Source organism: Alnus glutinosa, chromosome 1 (genome assembly GCF_958979055.1).
Source record: "Alnus glutinosa chromosome 1, dhAlnGlut1.1, whole genome shotgun sequence".
NCBI lineage: Eukaryota > Viridiplantae > Streptophyta > Magnoliopsida > Fagales > Betulaceae > Alnus > Alnus glutinosa.
The window spans coordinates 12,148,401-12,169,129 of record NC_084886.1 but is presented as its reverse complement, the minus strand read 5'-3'; the positions used below and the strand labels follow the sequence as shown (position 1 = coordinate 12,169,129).

At 37.2% G+C, this 20,729-nt stretch overlaps 1 protein-coding gene, 1 long non-coding RNA gene and 1 pseudogene across 3 annotated transcripts; all 3 read right to left on the bottom strand.

Moving 5' to 3' along the window:
* Window positions 1-431: 431 nt before the first annotated feature.
* LOC133872892 (probable glutathione S-transferase) lies at window positions 432-2,976 on the bottom strand (annotated as a pseudogene).
* A 1,225-nt stretch (window positions 2,977-4,201) lies between these two features.
* Window positions 4,202-8,440, bottom strand: LOC133872853 (uncharacterized). Of its 2 annotated transcripts, XR_009901091.1 has the most exons (3): window positions 7,914-8,440; window positions 6,335-6,432; window positions 4,202-4,490 (listed from the first exon to the last, which is right to left on the bottom strand). It is a non-coding gene; the product is annotated as an uncharacterized LOC133872853 (long non-coding RNA). The 2 variants fall into 2 exon arrangements; XR_009901090.1 differs by lacking the exon at window positions 6,335-6,432.
* Window positions 8,441-12,218: 3,778 nt separating this feature from the next.
* On the bottom strand, window positions 12,219-13,920 carry LOC133872884 (probable glutathione S-transferase). The gene is made up of 2 exons (XM_062310527.1): window positions 13,575-13,920; window positions 12,219-12,887 (listed from the first exon to the last, which is right to left on the bottom strand). Exons 1-2 carry the CDS (start codon window positions 13,884-13,886, stop codon window positions 12,525-12,527), a joined length of 675 nt encoding a protein of 224 aa, XP_062166511.1. The 5' UTR covers window positions 13,887-13,920; the 3' UTR covers window positions 12,219-12,524.
* Window positions 13,921-20,729: the final 6,809 nt, after the last annotated feature.

Genomic DNA, 20,729 nt, shown 5'->3' with positions numbered 1-20,729 from the left:
GCAGATTTTGAAGTCCATTTTTTGGGAAGTCCGGACAAGGATTTCGGGAAAAAGGGTGTTTCCAAAAGACTAAAAAGTCTATCAGATTATGCCTTTGCTGGAACATAGATACTAGAATTTTGGTGTAAATGCTAGTTTGTTTGTTGTTGTATAGGTTGGTTGTTTGCTGGTTTTTTGTCCAGCTGGGTTGTTGTTTTTGTTCGGTTTGAGCTAGTTTGCTCCCTTGTTTTGTTGGGTTGAACAGTTTGTACCGTTGGTTTGAGATCAATATAGTTCACTTATTCATCGAAAAAAAAAATATATCTTAAAGATATTGCCGAAGCAATCAGATCGAATTGCTTAGCTTTATATTGAACTCAACCAAGTCTCAACAACCTAATCCTATCCATACAGCCATACAACAGTAATGTTACATATGTAACACAGTTCATATCATTTTGGCCCTCTTTTTTCATTGTCTCATCACATATTTGGATAACCAACAAAGAACGCATTTTCTTATTCTCTCAATCATAGGTGATACATACCATACTAAAGGTTCCATGCCCATGCAGCCACGACATTCAAAATAAAAAACATGGAGACCCAAAAACTCACAAGTTTAGAGACTAATTAATCTTGTAAAGATGCCAGCAACACTTCCCTTCTACGCTTAAAAAAGACCAACATTTCATCACGATCAGGAAGGTTCAATTTGATTACAGGAACTTCCTTAAAACTCCTGATCCATGCATGCAAGCGAGGGAACTTGTGAGCCTCAAGCAGCTTCACCCCGACAACTTCTTCAATGACTCCCAACCATTAAGCAATCTGCCCAAAGGCAATGTCCACTATCCCAATGTTGTCCCCACCAAAATATTTCTTGTCTCGGCTGAGCCCATCTTCCTCCATGGCTCTCAGCATCTCCAAGGTGTCTTTGATGGCCTTCTCTTGTTCTTCGCCACTAGTTCGATAAACTATCCACATTGCAAGGCCCTAACGAAATAAGAGACTCTATTATGAAAATCAATAAACTCAAAAGAATTTCAGTTAGCTCCGTTTTGTTCGCCGTAAAATGATTTCTGAAAAATGATTTTGATATTTTACGGTGTTTGGTAGGGGTGAAAATAATGGTCAACGGAAATTATTTTCAGTTTGATCATAAAAACTTCTTTAATTTTTTGAAAACGATTTATGGTTTTTTGAAATTAAACTCTTCGTCTTTTCACGTACGTTTGATATTCGATTGCCGGAATCCAGCAATAATCGATCATTGAAATCTAGCCGGCGCTGGAATCCGGCCATCAAGAACCTGCCAGCGCTGGAATCTGGCGACATTCGGTCACCGTCGCGAGATTTCGGGCATGGTCAGAAGCCAGATCCGTCCATTGATCCGGCCGGATCTGGCCAAAATGGCTAGGATCCAGCCAAATCTGGACGAATCCAACCATTTATCCAGCCGGATCCGGTCAAAATGGCCAGATTCGCCCGAATCTGGCCAAAATGGCTAGGATCCGGCCGGATCCAGAGTAGTCCGACTGGAATTCGGCCATTTTGGCCGGATCCGGCCAAACCTGCCAACGGAATCCTGCAACGGCGACCAGACATTGACGGATTCCGGTGACAGTCGCCAGACTTTGATTTTCGCCTTTCATAATTTTTTCGTGCCAGCCAAACGTCGAAAAATATTTTCGAGAAAATTAATTTTTTTGAAAATAATTTTGCCGAAAATATTTTACGACGAAAATCATCTTACGTTGAACCAAACGGAGCATAAATCAAACTAATAATAATAATGACAGAAATTTCATACAACCCACATATAAAAAGGACTTGTGTCCTTTAAACATGTGAAAAACACATGTTTTTTTAATTAATGCTATTAAAAAAGCATGTAAGAATCACGTGCTATTTAAATAACATGTGCTTCTCACATGCCGAGGAACACATGTCAATCTTATATGTGGGTTGTAAGAAATTTTCTACAAACCGGTTTGTAGAAAATTTCTGTCCTAATAATAATAAGGGAAAACTTCACTTAATCTTTCTGAACTTTTTTTACCTTTATAACCTCCTCCCAAAGTTTTTTTTTTTTTTTTTTTTTTTTTTTTTTTTTTTTTTTTAAAAAAAAAAAAATAAAATCTCAATTTAGTGTATTAAAATTTAAAAAATTTACAACCTTACCCCTCCTTTAGGATTTTACGGAAAACTCTAACGGAGTGGTGAAAAATTTCCAAAACACCCTTATTATTTTCTTTTTATAAAAAATTAATTGTAATTTTATAAATTTTACAAGGGTATAAGTGTATATTTACCCTTTGACTGTCCAATTAAACCCCAAATTTCAATGGAAGGCGTGAGATTGCAAAAAATTGAAAGTTCGATACACTAATGGTATACAGATTTCACATTATTTAAATTTTTAAAAGACGTGACAATATTGACTTCGTATACACGTACCGTTAGATGAACAAATCTAAAATCATGACCTTTCATTTGATTAAATGAAATGGAGAGGATCCTATCCCTACTAAATTGAGGGTTTTTAAACTTTAATGAGGATATTATAAAAGTAACAAAAGTTTAGGAGGATTAACTAAAGTACCGAAGAAGATGAAGCAACTAAAAAAAAACAGAAGAGCAAGTGGGAAAAGGGGAAGCATATATGTACCTTATCTTCAGCAAACTAATTAATCCAAAAGCGAGCAACAGATCTCTCATAAGGATCAGTGGGCAGCAAGGGGTTGTGAGGCCACATCTCTTCTATATATTCAATGATAATCATGGACTCGCAAATTGGTTTTCCGACGTGAACAAGCACAGGGATCTTCTTGTGGACTGGATTGAGTTGGAGAAGAACAAGACTTTTGTTGGAAAGATCTTCTTCTATGTATTCATATGGTATGCCCTTCAGTTTCAGAGCCCATATCACTCTGTAACTGAATGGACTTGGCCATGTCCCATGAAGCTTTACCTCATTACTCATGTTTGAAGGAGCAATATAATTAATGCGGTACCAATTTAACTCTCACAATTGGTCATTTTATAATGATCAATAGTAAACCTGGCCTCTTGCTTGGACAACAAGCTTCATAGTTTCAGTTTCCTTTATATTTAACTCAAAATTGGTCATTTTATAATTGATCAATTAACCTGGCCTCTTGCTTGGACAACAAACTTCATTGTCTCAACTTCCTAATTATATCATAACTCAAAAAGGTTTGGCGTCTTGACTTTCTCCTTTGATTTCAATATATATATATTTTTTTTATTCCTAATATATTGTTTTTAGTTTGCTGTTTTGACACGTATGGCGTGATTTTTTTTCATCATTTTATTCTTGTTAGTTTGACTATGGATTTTGGCATTTTTTGAGTATTTTTTTTTAAAGGAGATCGATCGGGACTAAACCCCAGAGAGGGACAAGACCATCAACAAAGCTAGGTGGCTAGCAAAGGCAAAAACCTACCGACTTGAACAAGACAAAATGATATAAATTATTTAAAATAATTTCAGATAAATCCAAAGACCCAAGTCACCAAACCAACCATCTGTTCTGCAGATTCAATAGTCAATGTGCTTGTAATTATTTAATACAAATTATCTAAATATTTTGTTGGACATTGTAATTGCTATTGTCAATGAGTCTCCATGACATTTAGGACGACAACAGAATTGACGCTAATGCATATTAATCAGTTTGCCTGTCTATTTCTCAGATTTTATTGAAATTTTTGTTGACAGATGCTAAATCGGCCATCTTTTATTTGAGTATGAGCGTTAATATAAGAGAAGCTCAAATGTAATTTTAGTAGGGTTCGATGTCTCTGCTAAGACAGCTGTTTTTTAAGTCAGATCCTTCTGGCTTAGAGTTTAAAAGGGTCCTGTCCCTTTATTTATCATGATGTATGATTTGCAGAATTTATAATAGCACATGCTATTAGTTCAAAAAAAAGAACATGGATTTCTTGACAAAAGCATAAAAGAGATTTGAAAACCATAGATCCCTTCCGTCCTCCATATATTAATTCAAACTACGTACATTGTGACGACACCTTTTTTTTTTTTTTTTTTTTTTTTTTTTTTTATACAAAACGTAAAATGAGTCATCGCAGTGGTACGACTACGTGTCACTCAGCCAACATATGGCACATGCCCTATAACATGTACCTGATAATCAGAGTATAACATAAATCTATCTATGCAGCGGAAAACATAAATCTGAATAGCGAAAATTACAACTTATACATCTATCACAAATCAATTACAACAAAGAGCCATTTAACATCTATCTGTTTGAGTCTTTATTAACACAACAATTACAAAACAACAATGGCTTTACAAATAATAAGTGACACAAAAGTCACAAGCCATACTAGACCTATAAAATAGTGGACAATTCGTAGTCCGACAATTATAACTGTCGCGGCGAGCTTCAGTCATAACATCTCAAACACACTGCTACTAACCCATCAACTATATCGAAGTACCTGCAGCCAAAGAAACATCATCTACACGGTTGTGGTGGTATCCACATCCGCATAGGTGAAAGAATGAGTTCACCGCCTTAGCATGAAACATACTAAGACCTCAGTGGTATAAGACTAACTGAGTTTTCACAAAGAACCAACCCTTATTTTATTTTTAGTCATGCGAGCACTATATTAGCCACAATTTACCAATAGCTAATGTAGCAAACACCGACTATTCAGAAATCATTTAAAACATACTATATAGCTGTGAACATATGTAGAAGTTCCAGTCATCCCTCCTTGGAAGTTTCTACATATAGACCTCTCTATAATAATACTTTTCATCGGTCGCTCAGACATATGTGCATACGATCACTCCATCACAGATATCATGCATACACATAGGTCATAAGCAAGGAACATGGCATCTTACTCTTCCATACTAGGACAACATCCGTCAACAAAATACTCGTAACACCATCTCTAATCGTATTTCAGCTTCGTGCCTTGAACGTCAGTAGATCATGAGAGTACTAGAGCTAAACTCAATCATGCTAACACGTCTTTCCTGAAGAACAAGAACAGTCAACCTTTCTACTCATAGACATGCCATTACTCGCACCTGGACAATCACGTATCCATGTACTTTCAAGTTCAATGTATGATCTTAACACATGACTATCCGATAGAAATATACATAAGATCTTTTTCATGAAGACTCTTATGCATACCAATACGTCTAGTAAAACTACTCAGCATAAAAACACCTCTCACAAAACAATGCTATATATGCTATGCCTGAACTGGGGCTAATAATGCTACTGATACTGATATGCTGCTGATACTGATATGCTACTGATATGTAGAAGTTCCTACATATAGACCCCTCTATAATAATACTTTTCATCGGTCGCTCAGACATATGTGCATACGATCACTCCATCACAGATATCATGCATACACATAGGTCATAAGCAAGGAACATGGCATCTTACTCTTCCATACTAGGACAACATCCGTCAACAAAATACTCGCAACACCATCTCTAATCGTATTTCAGCTTCGTGCCTTGAACGTCAGTAGATCATGAGAGTACTAGAGCTAAACTCAATCATGCTAACACGTCTTTCCTGAAGAACAAGAACAGTCAACCTTTCTACTCATAGACATGCCATTACTCGCACTTGGACAATCACGTATCCATGTACTTTCAAGTTCAATGTATGATCTTAACACATGACTATCCGATAGAAATATACATAAGATCTTTTTCATGAAGACTCTTATGCATACCAATACGTCTAGTAAAACTACTCAGCATAAAAACACCTCTCACAAAACAATGCTATATATGCTATGCCTGAACTGGGGCTAATAATGCTGCTGATACTGATATGCTGCTGATACTGATATGCTGCTGATATACTGATGCTGCTAGTATGTATGCTTTATACTACATGCTCAATGTTCCGTGCTTGACCAATATATATTTCACTACTGTATCACACTGAAATTATGCAGTTGTTAAATCACGCCCTTTTAAAACTAAACAAATCCAGCATTTTATCCAATACTTTGAAATCATTCAAAACTTAGTTTCTTTATAAAATCTACACAGTTTCAACATGACATGTTCTCAAACAATTTGCATAATTTAAATCTCAACCGCAGAATTTAACACTTTAAATCTATTCAATACTTTTCACTCTTGCACTATCTCTTAAACATCATTGATATAGTTTAAACATAATCGAAACTAATAAATCATCTCAAAGCATATACATTTCATCATATGGTTGGTTCGGTTTCATAAACAATATATATATTTTTATCAATCCAATACATATAAAAATATATATTTTCTCAGTGAGTGGAATACCCACCTTGGCTGCATTGGACTCCAACTCAAACACTCCTTGGACTCTAGTCACTTGGACTCTACATTGGAGAACCAATTAAATTCTCCAATCCGAACATGATCCTGCAAACATTGGTATCGTTAGACTACACTATTGAATCTCATACTCTATGACATCCTAACTACCCTCGTGCTCACACGTCACATCACGTTACTCGCTTCTAAAGCTAGCTAAACACCTTAAGCTATTATTAGATTAGTCGTTCGTTATAGGTTTGCGTCTTATCTTATTTATTAACTAGAAGACACATCTATTATTTCATTAGCTTATTTGTTTTTGTTGTGTCACATTATTACTCCTAATCCTTTTTATAGCTTGTCATTTATTATTATCACATCCTATTGTCATTGTTAACTCAATAACGACTAGTTACTTATTTACTAAGTTACCAATACATATTTAACCTATTTACATTTGTATATATATATATATATACACACACACACGATGCTTAACTTCATCCAATGACACATGAATATAATGTGTGCTTGTATAGGTGTATTAGTTACTACGTTGCCAAATAATGGATTCATATTACATATATGTGTTCCTGTAAGCTTACTAACTTATACCTATTAACTTAAGGTCATTTGGGAAATTTACCACTCTATGTTCTTCTAATCTTAATTAAATTAGACAAGAGTCTTATGGTCCATTTATTAAATCATTTTACCCATTCAATGATTCATTCATTTTTGCAATTTATATTCAATCAGACACCACAACCTCTTCTCTATTTTAGCCGTATTTGTTATTTACATAAAAAGGATCTAAACGATTTAATGGCTATGGAGTTACTTAGATTAAACTATAATATCAAATTATAATATATCTATCTATCTACTCCCTTTATTTATTTTACTCTTTGCTCTTTATGCTCATTTTTCTCACATTTGCCCATCGCATAATTTCTCTTCCAATCTAATGTTTTCATTTTAATTATTGAACTTAACATAACTTCTTTCTCATTGGTCTCATGAACACAATATTTCTCCAATTTAATACAACCATTATCTAGCCAATTCACAATACAACACACCACATATCCAAGTACATATGTTCAACCATCCTCTTCAAAATCACAGCCCAAAACCCATCGTTGAAACACTAAAATACAGCAACCCATAATCAGCCTACACACACACACGGCCATCCACAGTAATTTCACCCACCGGAACACCAATCAGACACCATTGGCTAGCACCCAACACACCCGAAATAATTCCAGTTCCAAGTACAATACCCTCACGGTTAACACATAAACTCAACCATACAAGCCCTAATCGATTAACATCCAACGATCATCAACATTGCAAAATCCCCAATCAATTCTAGCAACCAAAACATGAAAATAAATTCGAGCTTCAAACACCCACTCCAACAAACATTAACCGGTAGCTACATCAACCTCAAAAGAAAGACCCATTCGGCCAAAACAAGCCTCAACTAAAATCACCCCACCGCCAACACAACCGACCACACACACACACAACAAATTACAATTAAATGAAAACCCCCAAATCATAAAATCATTGGGATTTACCTATGGGGATTTTCACAAAAATCCATCAAAAACAGGGAGATCGGTCACAGGGGTGAATCGCCGGAAAACACCCCCTGGACCGCCGGAAATCGCACTTGGAGAACCAGATTTCCTCTCAGGTTCGGCAGGTCACGGGTCTGAGGGGTTCTGGGTTACGGGTCTCACGGGTCTTCGCCGAAAATCCACTAGAAGTCGGGCCTGGGTTGACCGTAATCCGCCCCTGGTTCGGCCATCGTCGCTCCTCAGGACACCGGCGATGACTCAGCACACCGATCGGGTTCTACCGGCCTCACGGGTTCACGGGTCACCGGGTCGCAAGTCTCGGGTTTTGGCACCCGGCTCTCTCTCAATCTCTCGGTCTCTCAGTCTCGGTCTACTCTCTCTCAACATGTGTGAAGAAGGGGAAGAGAGAAATGGGGAGGGGTTGCTGTGATGTGCGGGAGAACAGAGAGGAGAAGGAGAGAAAGAGGAAGAAAAGGAAAAGAAAAGGGAGAAGGAGAGAGGCAGTGACGTGCGTGAGAGAGGAGAGGAGAGAAAGAAAAGAAGAAAAGAAGGAGAAATTATTAAAACACTCACACTACACAATAATGACACAACACCAAGGCACAATGGAGTGGAGTCCACACATTGTGACTTGGTGTTGTGTCATTGTTATGTAGTGTGAGTATAAGGATCACTCCCCGAAAAGAAAAGAAGATGAAGAAGATCGGGACACGTGGCGAGCTGCTAGTGGGTGAAAAGGGATGATGAAATCTTCCTCGGCCAATCGGGCAATGACACATGGCAAAAGGGAGATTACTTTATTTTTAAAGCCCCCAAATTATATGAATTAAAGAAGGACCCTATTTTATTAAAATCATATCGTTTATTAATTAACATTTGACCCCCTCATATTTTTAAACTAAACATTAATCAATGTATTTAATTATTTATCTAATTAGGACCTACTATAATAATTACCCACATCTTAACCCAAATGTATTTTATTTTCATAACATGATTATTATTTCCTAGAATATAATTACTAATCTCAACCATTTAATAAACATAATTTATTAAACACCTAAATTCCATATTTATTTTCTTGGTCTTCACATACATTATTTATTTTGGAAAAGGAAATTAAAGAATAGAAACACGTACATGCATGGATGATAAAATGACCACAAATCTTGAATTAATCTACACGATGTTAGAGACATGCAAGAAGGTTATAGTTCAAAGTGGTACGTCGATACTGACGGTGACATCATTTTTTGATGCTTAAGTTGGTGAAGGTGAACTTGAAACGTAGAACGAAAAGAATGTAATTAAACACAAGCGAAGTAGATTCAATATAAAGCCAAGGATCAAACTTTTACAATCCATCGCCGCCAAGTTTTGCAGTTTGCTTTTGAACTCCATCGATGGATTCTACGACAAAAATGAGGTTGAGCTCAAATCGCAAGCTTCAGCTTGCTAAATCGCCGGTACGACTTCGAACTCGACGAGTTCTTCGTTCAAATTGAACCTCTTTTCTATAACGACCTTTTCTGTCAAATATCATACAAAAGTCATTTAATATAAATACATTTTTCGTTTTTTTTTTTTATATAAATACCCCTATAAATTAAAAAAAATAATAAAATTTTTATTTAAATAACTAAAAAATAACTTTTGAACCTCTTTTGTATGATATTAGACAGAAAAGGTCGTTATAGAAAAGAGGTTCAATTTGAACGAAGAACTCGTCGAGTTCGAAGTCGTACCGGCGATTTAGCAAGCAGAAATGCACGGTTCGTTGGATGTTGTTGCTTCATCAACAATTTCAACCTCATCTGTAGACGTCCAACCATTATTATCTTCTCAATCAGTTTGAATTAGTATTTGCTTAATGTCGTGTTGTATGCTACATAATTTGCAGTTTATGTTTTATTCTAATAGCTATTTAAAGAATCATCTAAGAACATGGATTAACAATATATATCCAATTGTCTTATGGTAGTATAAGATAACCAAAAGCTCTATGTTCATTTCTAGATTAAATCAGGCCTTAAGTTGCTTTACTAAGTATATGATCCTATCAGTACAGTTCAAGAATGAATGACAATGAAAAATCAATCCAATTCACATCAAACACAATATCAATTCATGTCAACAACTTCAAGATAAGCACCCAACCTAATTAAACTACATCTTAAAGAGGTAAATGGAAGATAGTAAGAGCAATCACAATTCCTTAGGGTTTTTTTTTTTTTTGGTACTTAACCAGGACTTAATAATCTAACCTAATGGGCTTTGACTCGAGAACCGAATCCCATTAATATAGCCGTGCAACATTAATGATAAAAAATAAAATAAAAAAAAGCCATACCTACAATTCTTTTACAACTTGCTAACATGTGTCGACATGTGTTTGGAGGGTGTAAAAAAAATTTTAGTGGCTAATATAAATCTAATCATAAGCTAACATGTGTCACAAGTTGTAAAAGAGTTGTAAGCCTAGCGTATTACTCTCGTTTTCTTTTCTAAGTTTTGTGGTGTTGTGCCCCAACCCATGGACCCCATATTTTGGCCTTTGGTTTGTCTTCTTCAAAAGTAACAAAATTGATTATAGCATTGTGGTCACAAATCTGTTGATTCTTGGTTTTGTCTTTTTTGCCACCTACAAGTCCTCGTGGTATAGAAGAAATAAAGAGAAGTGGCAGGCCCAACTTTTGCTGGGACTTGTTACAATCAAGCAAGCTTTTCAACACTGCAAACTCACAAGTTCGGATGTGCGGCTCATCCTACCAAATCCATACATTGGTTCTCCGACAAATCCATCGTTGAATTCAAGAAAAGAAAGTCCTAAAAAATAAAACCGAAGAAACAGGAAAAGTCGGTTGATTTTTTTTTTTTTTGGTTTGCCCACGAGGCATATGTTTGGCCAAATTGCTCATCTTTGGGCCTTTTGTTGGACCAATCATTTGGTCTTGTTTATGACATAGACCCATTTAAGGCCCATAGGCAATAGTTTGTCTCATTTCAACACTTTGTTGGTTCTCTTTTATTTTGACCAACTGTTTGTCTCAAAATTTTTGTTGTTAAAGGCCCATCACTGGTCACCGTTTTCGACTGTCACATCCGCCAGCCGCCACCAACTCCAGCGCAGGCCTCTATCGGTGACTGCTGCCATATCTAACAACGACAAAAAAAAATAAAAAAAAAAATAAAAAACCTAAGATTCCACAAATTTTCAGCTTCTATTTGATGTGATGTTAGAGTATATTATAAAGTTCAAGAGTCTAAGCCGTAATTAAAGTCTATCACCTAGCTACAGTTGAATCCTATATCACCTGATCACAGTTAAAATCTATCACGTAATTGCAATTGAAGTTTATCACCTAAACACAGTTGAAGATTATTACTTAATCGCAATTGAAGACTATTTGTATTATTCTCATCTACCTTAATTCTCTTATAAATATGAGCCTTTTATATTGTAAATATTACCAAAAAAATAAGAGTAAAATATAGCAATTTGAGCTTTATCATATGAATATAGGTCATAGACCGAACTATATACTTTTTTTTTTTTTGCATTATCTTTTCTTTCAAATGCATCATTATACTCGCCATCCCTTTGGGCTGAGATGCTATCAAACCATGCATAAATATGTCATCCCCTTCTCGTACTTCATCAGGCATTCCTAGCTATCTTAAACGTAATTCCATTTGTATCTCTTGTCAAAATGTTTGTTGCTCCATGCTTAGTGAGCTAACCTTGTTCTCCAATTATTCCAAGTGGTGGAGAGACATTAATTGCTGGTTCCAATACCAAATTATGATGATTTCTGGTATCAAAACGTGTAATTGGTCTATTAACAGAGAAGGAATTAGTAAGATCATTCCTACTTAACCTTTCTATCTTGGAAAGTTGAAAGTGATTAGAAAAAGGTTGTATAGGATAGTTCAAAGAATCCTAAGCCTCTTTATTAATGTAGAATATTTTGAAGAATTATAACTTTTAGTCGCCTTAAAGACGCAAGATATGTGTGGAAAATAATAGCTTGATAATTTTATTCATGCTTCTTGTCTTTAGAAAAAAATTACAATAGCAACTTAAGACTAACACACTATATATCTACTCGCACACAGATCTTGATAAGCTAGCACTCAACCCATCTAAACTACATCTTAAAGAGATATGAGGTATGTTATTTGCACACAATTTGTACACAAAATGTATACATAACGCCTTTTGGCATTTTTTAAAAAGAAAATAATAATATAAAATACACAGCCACGTCAAATTGTGTGTAGAAATTATATGCAAATAACACATCTCTAAAGATATAGCCGAAGCAATCAAAATTGCTTAGCTTTATATTGAATTTAACCAAGACTCAACAACCTAATCCTATCCATACAGCCCTACAACATTAATGTTACATATGTAACATGTTCATATCATTTTGGCCCTCTTTTTTCATTGTCTCATCACATATTTGGATAACCAACGAAGAACCCATTTTCTTATTCTCTCGATCATAGATGATACACACCATACTAAAGGTTCCATGCCCACGCAGCCACGACATTCAAAATAAAAAGCATGGAGACTCAAAAACTCACAAGTTTAAAGACTAATTAATCTTGTAAAGATGCCAGCAACACTTCCCTTCTACTCTTAAAAAAGACCAACATTTCATCACGATCAGGAAGGTTCAATTTGATTTCAGGAACTTCCTTAAAACTCTTGATCCATGCATGCAAGCGAGGGAACTTGTGAGCCTCAAGCAGCTTCACCCCGACAACTTCTTCAATGACTCCCAACCATTGAGCAATCTGCCCAAAGGCAATGTCCACTATCCCAATGTTGTCCCCACCAAAATATTTCTTGTCTCTGCCGAGCCCATCTTCCTCCATGGCTCTCAGCATCTCCAAGGTGTCTTTGATGGCCTTCTCTTGTTCTTCGCCACTAGTTCGGTAAACTATCCACATTGCAGGACCCTAACGAAATAAGAGACACTATTATGAAAATCAATAAACTAAAAAGAATTTTAGTTAAATCAAACTAATAATAATAATAAGGAAAAACTTCACTTAATCCTCTTGAACTTTTATTACGTATCTTTATAACCTCCTCCCGAAGTTTTTTTTTTTTTTTTTTTTTAAAAAAACTATCAATTTAGTGTATTAAAATTTAAAAAATTTGCAATCCTACCCCCCCTTTAGGATTTTACGGAAAATTTTGACGGAGGAGTGAAAAATTTCCAAAACACCCTTTCTTTTTTTATAAAAAAATTAATTGTAATTTTGTAATTTATAAATTTTACAAGGATATAAGTGTAAATTTACCCTTTGACGGTCTAATTTAACCCCAAATCTTAATGAAAGGGGGGTGAGATTGCAAAAAATTGAAAGTTTGATACACTAATGGTATATAGATTTCACATGATTTAAATTTTTAAAAGACATGCCAATATTGACTTCATATACACTGTTAAATACACCAATTTCAAATCCTAACATGAAGAGGAATATGATCAAATTCCTACTAAATTAAGAGTTTTTGAACTTTAATGAGAATATTGCAGAAGTAATAAAAGTTTAGGAGGATTAAGTGAAGTACCGAAGAAGATGAAGCAACTGAAAAAAACAGAAGAGCAAGTGGGAAAAGGGGAAGCATATATGTACCTTATCTTCAGCAAACTTAATCCAAAAGCGAGCAACAGATCTCTCATAAGGATCAGTGGGCAGCAAGGGGTTGTGTGGCCACATCTCTTCTATATATTCAATGATAATCATGGACTCGCAAATTGGTTTTCCGCCGTGAACAAGCACAGGGATCTTCTTGTGGGCTGGATTGTGTTGGAGAAGAACAAGACTTTTGTTGGAAAGATCTTCTTCTATGTATTCATATGGTATGCCCTTCAGTTTCAGAGCCCATATCACTCTGTAACTGAATGGACTTGGCCATGTCCCATGAAGCTTTACCTCTGTGCTCATGTTTGAAGGAGCAATATATATAATGTGGTACCAATTTAACTCACATTTGGTCATTTTATAATGATCAATGGTTAACCTGGCCTCTTGCTTGGACAACAAGCTTCAATCATAGTTTCAGTTTCCTTTATATTTAACTCAAAATTGGTCATTTTATAATGATCAAATAACCTGGCCTCTTGCTTGGACAACAAACTTCATTGTCTCAACTTCCTAATTATATCTTAACTCAAAATGGTTTGGCGTCTTGACTTTCTCCTTTGATTTCAATTTTTTTTTTTTTTTTATTCCTAATATATTGTTTTTAGTTTGCTGTTTTGACACGTATCGCGTGATTTTTTTTTCATCATTTTATTTAGTTTGACTATGGATTTTGGCATTTTTTGAGTTTTTTTTTCAAGGAGATCGATCGGGACTAAACCCAAGAGAGGGACAAGACCAACTACAAAGCTAGGTAGCTAGCAAAGGCAAAAACCTACCGACTTGAACAAGACAAAATGTCATAAATTATTTAAAATAATTTCAGATAAATCCAAAACCGAAGTCACCAAACCAACGTACCATCCGTTATGCAGATTCAATAGTCAATTTGCTTGTAATTATTAATTAATATATGTTATTTACATATTTTGTTGGACATTGTAATTGTTATTGTCAATGAGTCACCGTACCATGACATTTAGGACGACGACAGGATTGTCGCTAATGCCTCACACTTCAAAAATTCAGTAATTAAAACGGCTTAACATATAGCGTATTAATTCTTTATTAGAATTATTTTACTATTCAAATGATTCTAATTATAATCATTTTTTTTTTGGTAATGCTTGATAGAGCAAGAATATTGTTTACATATTAATACACTCATAAACGATTACATACACTCATAATTCGGACTCCATACACTTATAAACAATCACTATGGTTTGATGTACACCAAACCATAAAAAAAACAATAACAAATAAGATGACGTATCAACATAATGTCACTCAACCTCAAACATATATAATACAAACTCTAAAACGTTCAAAGTAATTCCAAACATAATATATAAGTTACCGACAATTACAAACCAGTCAAGTCCAACTGATAAAACCATATAAATAGTATTTACATAATTTACAATCTTTGATATTCCACCTACATTCAAAAGAATACTAATACTTTATGTCACGATTGCCAACATAACTACATATCCTACGTACATAGTCACTCATCCGGATCATTGTCTTGAGACGAAGGCACGGCACCTATATTAGTGATTCGGATGAAATGTATTATGCAATTATATATATATAAGAAACTAGTAACGATATACGTATAACATTTTCAACCGAATGATAAAAAAATACACTTTGTGATTTTTTCTTTGAACGTGTGCACAGTATTATTTTTTTCTTTGATGGTGCGGTTTTACGATTTTTACCTTCTCTTTCCTTCATTAGACCTAAATAAGGTAGGGTTATTTTGTCTTTTGAATGTAGATTTACGGGTTTACTCTTCTTGTTTGTTCTTTATAGGTAAATCAGGTAAGGTTATTTTTGTCTTTACCACTTTTCATTCCTCTTCTTTCACCCTTTTTTTCTTCTTCTTGACAAAAAATAGGTTTTCATTTGTTGAAAATTTTGTCCAAGCCACTCCAGCACCACCGCGTCCCTCAGCCACGACCCTCTTGGTGCTGGCAAATCCTTCCACTTCACCCCCGAAACAATTCCCTTCCCAAAACCCAAGATAACGCCGAAAGAATATATCGACAGCCGTTGTCGCCGCGATTCTCGTCGAGTGGTCTAGATGAGATCGGTGCAGTTGTTGTCGCCATCGTCACCACAGTCGGATGGCAGGCATCGAGCTCCTGGACGAGGCGCTGGAGGGCTCACGGATGACCGCCGTAGCCTGAACCTCGCCTGAAACAAGCTCGCCGTAGTCGAAACAGCGCCGCAGCCGACACCTGGTGTCTACTTCCTGTGTTTCTGCCTATACGCGTCTGACATGTTGGTCAACTGTGTGGGTGAAAAACGACTGCTTTTTTGAGGCAAAAAATCACGTTAGAATTCAGAATGACGCTTGAAAAAGGAAACGAATTCGGGTTAATTTTCGGGTTGAATGCGGGTTGTTTTCTGTTGGGGATAAATCCCACTCAACCCGATCCAAAGAGGAGATTCAAAAGTCTAATAAAGTCCAAACAGATATCAGATCAGAAGTCTAAGAAGATATCAGATCAGAAGTCTAAGAAGATATCAGATTGGAAGTCTAAGAAGATATCCAATTAGAAGTCTAGTAAAGGATTGAAGTCCAATTAGAACTCGGACAACAGTTCTAGATCAACAAGGAGCAGGAGTCCTAATCCAGGTTTGACTCCACCTCTATGCCTATAAATAGGCCCATACCCCAGGTATAAACTAAGACTCAATTTTTATGCACAAAGCATTATTTTCTCACAGAAGCTAATTTAGGCATCGGAGCGGGACCCCCGGAAGGGTCCCTAGGTTTTGTTGTTTTGCAGAGTTATTGAGAAGCGTGAAGAACATCAAAGGAACGTGCAGATTCACACCATACCGGAAACTGTACCAACAGTTTGGCGCCGTCTGTGGGAAACGATTATTCGTTCCTCATAAAAGAAAAATAAGATCCAGCATGGTGATGAACACACGTTCCGGAAGCCAGACCAATCGACAGCCCGTGGCCCCACAGGAACCGGCTATTCAGAATAATTTGCAGCCTCCACCGAACCCTCCCCCGGGGGGTGGAGATCAAGATCGCATAGCAGCGTTGGAAGCCCAGATTGAAGACTTAAATGCAGAATTGTTACGCATGAGGACGAGACAGCCCAATCCCGAGATGAACAGGGATGAGCGTGAGGAAGAAGATCACAATAGCAACATTAATCCTCGGAGGGAGGATGACCGTCAAGGAGATCTGAGCAGAATTATTGCCGAGCTGGAGAGAAGGTGCACGGACATGGAGATGGAAAGAAAGGACAAAGGCAGATCCGTAATGGTGGACAAGCTCCTAATGGGTACAGACTCACCCTTCACCAGACGGGTGGCAGACTATCAGCTTCCCGATAAGTTTAAGGTACCCCAAATTCTAAGTTATGCAGGAGACAGAGATCCCTTGGATCACCTAGAGAATTTCAAAGCTCATCTAGACCTTCACGGGACACCCGATGAAGTAGCATGTCGGGCCTTCCCTCTTACTCTTTCGGGGAATGCCCGAGACTGGTTCAGGAAGCTGCCCCCGAATTCCGTTGATCAGTTCAAGGAATTGTCCAAGATATTCCTAACGGAGTTCTTGGCTTTCCGGACAAGGAAGAAGCCTTCGGGATATTTGCTATCATTGCACCAGCAGGGCAATGAGAGTCTTAAGGAGTTTATGGCTCGGTTCAACCGAGAGAAGGCTACGGTCGAAGATCCGACCGAGGATATGATTTTTGCTGCCATTTATCAGGGAATTTCACCCGAGGAGCCTTTGATGAAGAAGTTGATCCGGAAGCAACCGAGTACCTTGCAGGGCCTCATGGATAAGGTAGAAGAATTCATCAATCAGGAAGAGACGCTGAAGTCTATGGCTAGTTCTAGACTACCCCGAGAGACAGCCCCAGAAAAGAAAAGGAAAGAATTCAAGAAAGCTGATTGGGAAGAGCAGAGGCAGGTAAAGAAGTTCAAAGATTACAACTTTACACCTCTCAATGCCGAGATATCAGAAGTCCTCATGGAGATCAAGAGAGATCCGGCGTTTCGGGAACCGCAAAAGATACCAGGTAATCCTCCTTATAGGAATGCAGGGAAGTATTGTGATTTCCATAAACAAGCAGGTCATTACACCGAGGGGTGCGTAACCCTAAGGTTGTTAATAGAAGAATTCATAAAGAATGGCAAGCTAGTTCGGTTCTTGGGAAGCGACGGAACCATCCAGGAAATAACAGGCCTCGGAATCATCAAGACTATCAGCCCCGAGATCAACAGCCAAGGGATTACTATCCCCGAGACCGTCCTCAGCTAGACGAAAGGCATCAAGAGAATGCTCCCCGAGATGACATAGAAAGAAGAGAGGACCGAGGAAGCAGAAGCCCTAGGCATAGAGAGCCGAGGCAACAGCGGTATCTGCCCGTGATCCCATAAAAAGGATTCTGGGGAATTTCAGGCTTGCTTTTATTTTTTAGCATTTATATTTGCAAAGAACTAGATTTTTATTTTTAATTCAGACTAGACAGAAAATTCCCCAGATTTTGGGAATAAGTATTTTCAGAATAAATGAATAAAGCTGACTTAAGCATCGGAGTGTTCCCGGTCTAGGGACCAGGAACCCGTTGATGTTGTTTCTTTTGCAGGCAAAAACTCTCGGATCAGTTCTAGCCGAGAGTCTCGGATCAGTCCTAGCCGAGAGCATGAAGAAACTTCTCGGATCAGTCCTAGCCGAGAAGGAGCCTTTCGGATCAGTCCTAGCCGAGAGCATGAAGAAACTTCTCGGATCAGTCCTAGCCGAGAAGGAGCCTCTCGGATCAGTCCTAGCCGAGAGCAAGAAGAAAAACTTCTCGGATCAGTCCTAGCCGAGAGCAAGAAAAACTTCTCGGATCAGTCCTAGCCGAGAAGGAGCCTCTCGGATCAGTCCTAGCCGAGAGCAAGAAAAACTTCTCGGATCAGTCCTAGCCGAGAAGGAGCCTCTCGGATCAGTCCTAGCCGAGAGCAAGAAAAATTTCTCAGATCAGTCCTAGCCGAGAAGGAGCCTCTCGGATCAGTCCTAGCCGAGAGCAAGAAGAAAACTCTCGGATCAGTCCTAGCCGAGAGTCTCGGATCAGTCCTAGCCGAGACCAAGAAGAAAACTCTCGGATCAGTCCTAGCCGAGAGTCCCGAATCAGTCCTAGCCGAGAGCAAGAAGAAACTTCTCGGGGGGTCGGATTTAACCCTCGGGTTTTGTAGATTTTTCAAGAGACAGGGAGAAAACCCTAAGGAAAAACAAGAAGGTAATGGGGGGTAAGATTTAACCCTCAGGTTTTGCAGGTTAGCAGGTTTTCAGCAGGAGACAAAGATCGGGTTTCCTTAGACATGGAATTTCCATTATTCAAGCAAGCTTTGGATAAGGGAATTGGGGGGTAACTGTTGGGGATAAATCCCACTCAACCCGATCCAAAGAGGAGATTCAAAAGTCTAATAAAGTCCAAACAGATATCAGATCAGAAGTCTAAGAAGATATCAGATCAGAAGTCTAAGAAGATATCAGATTGGAAGTCTAAGAAGATATCCAATTAGAAGTCTAGTAAAGGATTGAAGTCCAATTAGAACTCGGACAACAGTTCTAGATCAACAAGGAGCAGGAGTCCTAATCCAGGTTTGACTCCACCTCTATGCCTATAAATAGGCTCATACCCCAGGTATAAACTAAGACTCAATTTTTATGCACAAAGCATTATTTTCTCACAGAAGCTAATTTAGGCATCGGAGCGGGACCCCCGGAAGGGTCCCTAGGTTTTGTTGTTTTGCAGAGTTATTGAGAAGCGTGAAGAACATCAAAGGAACGTGCAGATTCACACCATACCGGAAACTGTACCAACTTTTCAATATCCAGATTTCACACCCAAACCCAATGACTGTAGCAAAATGAAAATTTTTTCTACTCCAACCCAAACACATCATTGATTTTTACAACTCTTATCAGTTTTTTTTTTTTACCTTTCCTTTCCTTTCTTTTACCTTTTGAACTTTTAAACTGGGTTTTGATGTGAATCAAACAAGAGATAGAGATTTGTGCTGTTAGGGCTTTTGAATAAGAGAAATAATTGAGAAGGACCTTTTAACAGGTCTCTCTTTCCTTTTGAGTAAATAATATAATTTTATTAAAAAAAAAAAAAGTACATGTTTTGCAATAAAATTGTATTGTTTCCTAAAAAAAGGAGGGAGGTGCCATTTAAAGTCAATCATTTCTCTTTGAACTAAGTCTAAGAAAAAAAAAAAATGGAGAAAGAGACAAAATACGAGTTGGGTATGTCTTAGTTCATCTCTGTTTCGGGGGCTCCTCTGCTTTTGAGAAAACGGGGAGAAAAGAAGTCAGAGATGCATAAGAAGTTGGCATAAACGTTTGCTTAAGACGACAGCGTTTGGGTATAAAAAGATTTGGTTAAATCTCGACGGTCCATTACTTTTACAAAGATGTGCTGTAGTAGTATCCTTCTTTTTATATCGCCTAAGCCGGATCCTTATACGAAGACTTATTAGAGTAGCGCGGGGTCCGAGACTTTTGGGTTGAGACAGGAAAAATGATAAAAAAAATTTATAAACTAATTCATTTTTACGATAGATATAAGATTAATATGTGTTATTTAAGTATGTAAGAAATAAATATTATTTTATTAATATTATTAAAAAATATATATATATAAAGTATATATTATTAAAATAATATATATTTATCACATATCAATTTTACACGTAAATTGTTTCCCCAAAAAAAAAAAAAAACAAAGTTATCTTCGATCTAGGATTTTATGTGAGGTAATGCCATACGTCACATGGTAGACGCGAATGTCATAAAACATTAGCGTGGACCGCGTGGTAGACCTGCTGGCATACTGTGACCTGGTAGAACATGCAAAGCTTGTCTTGCCTTGTCATTCAAGTTACAAAATATTTATAATATAAGATAAGCGCCAAAGAATCACAAATGTGGACCATCCATATCATATGTGATTATTTTCCTAGTAATTTATGTGGTCGTGGTCAATAAAGCATGGCTGCTAGCTAGGTTCATGCACAGAAAGCACGAACTAATCGATCTAGTCCAGACAAAGAAGACAACTTGGCCTTACGGCAACTTCCAGGGAACTTGTACGTTGGCGACTTTTAGAAGGA